This window comes from Branchiostoma belcheri, unplaced genomic scaffold (genome assembly GCF_001625305.1).
Source record: "Branchiostoma belcheri isolate BF01 breed outbred unplaced genomic scaffold, Haploidv18h27 scaffold296, whole genome shotgun sequence".
In the NCBI taxonomy this organism is placed as follows: Eukaryota; Metazoa; Chordata; class Leptocardii; order Amphioxiformes; family Branchiostomatidae; genus Branchiostoma; species Branchiostoma belcheri.
This window is the reverse complement of record NW_017803905.1, coordinates 96582-103638: the sequence shown is the minus strand read 5'-3', so window position 1 is coordinate 103638 and position 7057 is coordinate 96582. Positions and strand designations below refer to the sequence as shown.

General features: G+C 42.3%; 1 protein-coding gene across 1 annotated transcript; it reads left to right on the top strand.

Annotated features, from left to right (window-relative positions):
- Positions 1–1170: 1170 nt before the first annotated feature.
- LOC109473229 (secretory phospholipase A2 receptor-like) lies at positions 1171–5663 on the top strand. Its single transcript, XM_019773104.1, has 7 exons — positions 1171–1309; positions 1436–1822; positions 2166–2558; positions 2671–3069; positions 3832–4056; positions 4754–4809; positions 5404–5663. Exons 1-6 carry the CDS (start codon positions 1171–1173, stop codon positions 4780–4782), a joined length of 1572 nt encoding a protein of 523 aa, XP_019628663.1. The 3' UTR covers positions 4783–4809; positions 5404–5663.
- Positions 5664–7057: the final 1394 nt, after the last annotated feature.

Sequence of the window (7057 nt, the reverse complement as noted above, 5' to 3'; positions counted from 1 at the left end):
CCTAGGTCCTCCTCCCTCAAGCATGTCCAATAATGTCTTCAGACCGTTCATTGTTATGACTCCCATCTTAAGCTGTGTCATAAGTCTTCTGCTATCCCCACGAAGGTACACTCGTCCTCCCTCTTCTCTCTTGATTCCCTTCTCTTCAAGTCTCGTCATTGACCAAGTAGTTGGACCGTTGTGCCTTGACAGACAGTTCTTCTGGATTATATCCACAACATCGGGCACAGTCAACTTTATGTTTTCAATCTTGCCATTCTTTCCCTTGTACCTTCCTCCCCTTCTACCTCTTCTTACTCTTCTTCCATTGGACATACTGAGTACTGCTGCTGCACTCATATCGTTGCGCAAATCAGTTGACGTGGGTCGGGATTTTAACGTCCATGACGATCCTGATGACCCCATCAGGGCCTTGGACGAGCTGGGGAAGAAACCAATTGATGGGGCTGCCAGGTTTTAGGCGGGCGTTACTTCCAGGTTTTAGGCGGGCGTTACTACCGACTTCAACCGACCGCTTTCTGGTCTAAAATGAAGTGTACATGGGTTATGGACCCTTCTTTACATTGTGGATACATTGTATATGTAGTTATAAATAGGAAAAAATGTAACTCTGACGCTTTTACCAATTTTTTTTGCGGCGCGCCGTGCGCTCCACGAAACAGGGCCTGCCATCTTGTTTGTTTACGTCGTATTTATTGCATCGATGGTAAATTTTAGTGAAACATTTGCGACTCCACTTATGATCTATTAGAAGTTATATGCTAACAAAAACTTGCAACTACTTAAGAGTTGACTGTATGATATCTATTCATAATCGCAAAGACAATGTATCCAGAGTGTGAAAAGGGTTCATCCCCCATGTACACTGCATGTTAGGCTCTTTGTAACCGTAGAAAAAAACGCCATGGAACACATCTTCCCATCGAAAAAATGACCTACGTGGCAGGAATAGTTGGTTAAATCTATATAAACCCCCTTGGTTTATTTTTTCTTAAATTAGACTTCGTCACCTTCTATTAAATTATGAACGAAATCCCAGCTACCGTATGGCGCATTTTAATCCTACCCAGTACAGCGATACAAGAAGACACAGTGACACTGACATTGTGAACAGACCGTGGAGCCTGGTTCAGTGGCATCATTTGATTGTCCATGCATAATAAGGTCTATATGCTGGGTAAGGCCAGGGTGCTGATTAATGGATGTACATTACCTGTTCTTATACATTCTCATTCTTATGTCCACAAGAACGGTGACCTGACCGAAGAATTCGGCGGCGAATCCTGGCTTCCCCAAACACGACAAGTTGGTGAGTTACAACTTGCTGTATTTTACCAATGTCCACCAAAACTGACATCCTTATGACCACGCACTACTTTGCAGGCGAGGCCCTTTTGAAAATTTCAGAAAGCTGAACCACTTGATTTCCCCTCAGGCTGCTCCAGTGGATACCAGATGCATAACGGTATCTGCTACAAGGCCTTCACCACGCCAAAGAATTTTCATGATGCATCTTCGGCGTGTGCGACTGATGGAGGGACCCTCGCTATGCCGAAGGATGCCAGTACCAATACCTTCCTCCTCTCCCTGAAAAACGCTGTGGACGAGTCTGGCTTCTTCTGGTTCGGCTTGGTGGATCATCACCAGGAGGGAGGCTGGGAGTGGGTAGATGGCACCCCCATTGGAAGCTTCAATGCATGGGAGCCAGGAGAACCGAACAACGCTGGCGACGAGGACTGTGCCGAGTACTTCCCTACGGCATGGAATGATGCGCAGTGTTCTGAGGCTGACAGAAAATTCATCTGTCAGAAAATCCCCACAGGTGTGTTTTTTAATGTTAATGGTCCTTTTCAGCCTCGTACATGGAAGGCACGGTGGAACAGGAACATTAAGACACATTAACTACAAAGACACCATGCCAAGAAGGCCATACTACATGTAATCATGATACATGTAGATTACATGACATTACATTCCATGACATTTCAATTACGTAATATGAATACATTATATTATAGAGGCCTTTGTATTCAAAGATCTCGTCAAAACTTATTATTCATATATTACATTATTTCTGACTGATTCATCAAAATGGCCCTAGCCTACAGGTGGTAGTGCAAATGCAAACAGTTCAAATGATACTCATATTCTGAAATATAATGTAGGTTGCCCAGGTGGGTACGTTTACCATCAACCCAGTCGCCTGTGCTACAAGGCCTTCAACGAGAAGACAACATACAGCGGTGCTGTCGCGAAGTGTTCTGCAGACGGGGGAACCCTTGCCATACCGCGCAGCCCCATCATCAACAAGTTCCTCATCTACCTGAAGAATGCCGTCGACACCACTGCTTGGTTCCGTTTTGGACTGACTGATCACCACCACCAGGAGGGAGACTGGATATGGGATGATTACGTTGCTCTGGGTAACTTCAGTTCATGGGGTCCAGAAGACAACTGTGCCGAGTACTTTCCCGGAAGCCACTCCACAAAGGACACATGGAACGATGGACCATGTGCCTCTGCCGACAGGAAGTTCATCTGTCAAGTCTATCCATTAGGTCAGTTTCAACTTTGAAAAGTTGTTGCATGTACTTTTCTAGCTTCACTAACTTACTTTACAAACTATCTTTAGAGACTGTTTTTTAATACTAATGGTTGTAATTATTGCAGGCTGTCCCCCGGGCTACCAACAGCATGGCCATAACTGTTACAAGGCGAATAACGACAAGAAGTCTTACGACAACGCTGCCGCAACATGCCGGGCTGACGGCGGTAGTCTGGCCATGCCACGCGACAAGGCGACCCACGAGTTCCTGGTCACCCTGAAGAACCAGGCGGACAGGTCTGCGTGGTTCTGGCTCGGCTTCAATGATCAGAGTCAGGAAGGAGAATGGCATTACGTTGATGGAACACGCCTCGGAAGTTTCCAGCCCTGGTACCCGAATGAACCCAACAATCATGGAGGGAATGAAGACTGTGGCGTGATGATCCAAGACGAAGAAAACAATGAATGGAATGACCACGGCTGTTCTACGGAACTGAAGTTCATTTGCCAGATATCGCTCCAAGGTAGGCCATTCTTAGATGAATTCTAAATATTAGGTGTCAGACAAAGTAGAACCAAGGACATATCACCATATAATGTCCTGGGAAGAACTTTGTAATTCGTGTAATAAGTTAGCTTATTAGATCTTATTTTTTTCCTCACCTGTTTTAATCAACTGGCAATTAGCATTTTGGCAGAAATTTAAAATAAAAATTGTTATTACATGACAGTATTATATTTTCTAGTGATCGAGTCTTGTGGGGGTAATCTTACCGGTTCTTCTGGTGTATTCATCTCTCCTGGCTACCCCCAAAATTATACCGACAACCAGAAATGCAGGTCAGATGACATTCAATACATGCATCATATAACTTTATTCCTTGTTACATGCTTCTTGCTGCATTAGCACTGGCCAGCCTTCATCCAATCAGTAACTCTCCTGTTGTTGGAGGCAACCTACCAGCCAGTCCCGTCTTCACCTTCAGGCAGCAATGTCATTGGTCTGAAATTTTCCCTCCAACATCAGGAGCTTTATCTGATTGGCTGATGGCCAACGTACCCAAACTTTTGACTGTACAACTCCAGTCTTCACGCTGAGTGAGTAGTCACGCTCAGGAACCTAGCCTTGAATGATCTTTCAGTCTCTGCAATGTACGTTTCCTTAGACAGCAGGCCACGTATAAGAGAATACATGTACATGTACTAGTATAACCATCATGTGCGTGGATGATGATTGATTTAAATGTTGATTTCAACCATCAGGTGGATCATCCACGCCCCACCAGGACATGTCGTGCGTCTGACCTTCCTGGACTTTGACCTTGAGAACAGTGAATTCGACCTGGAATTCGACCACGTGACCGTTGTTGATGGAAGCATCGACAAGCAGCTGGGCAAGTTCTCCGGCACCAACCTTCCTCCTGCCGTCACCAGCTCAGGCAGAACCATGGAGGTCATCTTCACCACAGACCAGTCCGTGACAGAGCGCGGTTTCAAGGCTCAATACAGGGGTAAGCAATAGTCCATGTCTGTGCCTCAGCAACCACACGGTTATCAATATATATGTGGCGTTGGGTGGTGTAGTGGTTAGAGCAATAGACTGTGAACCGGGAGACCCGGGTTCGATTCCGAGTCGTACCCGGGACATGTCTGAACATGCGCCCCGACGTTGTGCCCTTGCAAATTGGGAAAGGCACTTATAACACGAATTTCCTCACTCCACCCAGGTGTGAATGGGTACCTAACTTCGGTTGGGGAAAGTCGAATTGAGGTCACCTTGTGGCGCCAAATAGCAGCCGCACAGACCCTTGCGACAGTTCCACAAAATAATTGTGGAACAAATATGTGTATCATTTGTATTATTTTAATGTTGTAATTGTTGTGATTTGTATTGATTATTATGTGATACCCTGCATCAATTCAGCCGTATAAAGGCTGCGACTGCACGGGTTCTGTTTGGACAATAAAAACCATTTATCATAATAGGTTTGAAAAACGAATGGATCACAAATCTGCAATGGCACAGGTTTTGTAATGGAGTAATGGAGAAAAGCCATCAGACATGGCAGACTTCAACCCTTTACCCATACTGTTTTCTAATAGTACTGTAGGTCAGAAACATACATTGCAAATAAAGACCTTTTATGACGCTGTATTGTTTTGCATGCACGCTGCTTTCAACTAATATTCTATTGATTGATGTTCTAGCTGTGGCTTTGGAGATGTTGGAGAATTAAGTCTGTACTGAAGGAGAGAACTTGGAGGTAAGACTTATCCTTCTACATGTATAATCAAATTATCTCTGTCGTGTGCATAATATTTATTGGTTTATTTGTATCAACATATCAACAACATATCTCGCAGCCTTGATATACAGGGCTGAATTCTAATGTTGTTTACAATATAATCATTGATAGTAGGGAAATACAAATTATCATATCGAGATCTACATATTAATATATCACTTAGTTCGAAAAAATTTCAGTATTTACAATCTTACATTCGTACACATGTCAATCTTACGTCGTAAAAACCTTATATTGCTTAAATAATGATAAATCCAGAAGAAAGGAGAAAATTAGTTAAAAGAACAAGTGCAGTCAAGTAATTACTAATAGGTGTTACATTATATATGTACACACAGGCATGTACACACAGACACACAGACAAAGTTAACAACAGTCATATACTAGTACTGTGACACAAAGTCACACCACACTCAACATTGAGTCGCACACAGCCACATCCACACACAAATACATCATGTCATTCATGATCGTACATCTATGAAGATCTGTCACAATGTTGAGAAGGTGTTAACAACAAATTCAGACCCTCTGTTTTCTTGTCCCTTGCAGTACGGCCTGGAAGAGTGACACCTACATGACCTTCTGCTGTTCCAGCTCAACAGACTGTGATGATGTCATATCAAAGCAGATATTGGGAGGAACAGTCCTAACTTTTCCTGACTGGCCCGGGACAGCCAGGAAACGTTACAATCCTCCTCCCAACATCTGCTTGAGTTTTAAGATTTAAGTCTTTTCATAGATGCTGGTCATTTTGAGCGACAAGCAAATATCTATCCTAGCACAATCTATAACATCTACTCTCATAATACTGCCACTAACCATATAACTGTGGCACTAAATTAGAAAAAAATTATGAATTTGAAGAGATCTCTTGCAGCATTACTAATTTCTGCACTTCAAATATCTACGTAGGTGTTAAAGACATTTATGAGAAGGCCTCAGTAACCATGCATTGTAAGCTGATGAGGACAAAGTCCCTTGTCCCTTTCCTCGTCGTCTGTAAGGACTAATCTCCAAGCAGATCCGGTGGGCAAGGGGACGTTGGTATCATTTAAGAAATTGCCATACACATGGTGGTACTATGAGAGTAAGTTATATAATGTTTGCAGTGTTTCTGCCCATATATATTATATATATACATATATATAAACATATACCTTGCACTTCCTATGAAAGCCTATGAAAGCCTATGAAATATCTACTTGATTTTAGTGGTTATATAGACAACTAGAGTTCGACGATCTCATACCTTCGCCAAACGATCTTAACTTTTATGACTGATCATGATCTAGTAGCGAACTGGCGAAGGTAATAAAGATTATATTTTGCCTGAGTAATAACCTTAAATGTTGAAATTAGCCTAGGTATGGGGGAGTCTAGCAATGTGGTGAAACCTTTAGTGAAGTCATCAATATGGTGATTAACGTGCAGCAGGTTTAATTACATGTAGCATAAATTTTTGTCATTGAATATGCAAATTAAGTCCCTATTTACATAACCTGGATCCTTTGCATAATCTATATGTAGGCATTGTGCTTGTCACTTAAGTTACATGAGGTATGACGGATGCATATGATGTCAAACACATGTTGATGGACACATTGATCTGGTGATGTTTATTAATGACCTTGCAAAATGTACAAAACAGTTCTCATCACTATAATGTATATTCATTTCTAAAATGGCAACCAAATATATAAATAATATCTATATGTTCAGATAAAATTTACACATACAAACATGTCTATGTACACCACGGATCAATATTTGGTAACACTGCTGCAAAATTCTACTTCAGTGTAATGGAATTGTACAATTCACATGAGACATCACAATGTGTAGTGAGGTAGATTTTACAGCATCAACGAAACACAGACCATGTCATGATCGGAATAATATGTGTCATGAACAGTTACCAATAGACTGTCTTCATCAAGGCCGCGGACGTAAACGTGGTCAAGGAGACTGCCATAGTCAGTTGTGGGAGATTGCACGAACTGCCTGAAGCCAAACTGTTCCATCACATTCAGAATTTTGGGAGGGGGGCATTTCAAGAGGTCAAAATTAAAATCCCCAAGGACAACTGTTATCATTTTACTTGGAAGTAAGATCAGAAGTCTTTGTAATCTGTTGATGAAGTCTTCTTCCGGCAAGGTCTGTGGTCTGTAAATGTTTACAATGTTAACTGTGGTGGACTCCTTGG

Coding starts and splice junctions, on each gene's coding strand:
- LOC109473229 (XM_019773104.1), top strand. CDS start 1,171: ATGCTGGGTAAGGCCAGGGTGCTGATTAATGGATGTACATTACCTGTT. Junction 3,070..3,831: donor TTGCCAGATATCGCTCCAAG/GTAGGCCATTCT, acceptor ACGCCCCACCAG/GACATGTCGTGCGTCTGACC. Junction 4,057..4,753: donor TTTCAAGGCTCAATACAGGG/GTAAGCAATAGT, acceptor TTGATGTTCTAG/CTGTGGCTTTGGAGATGTTG.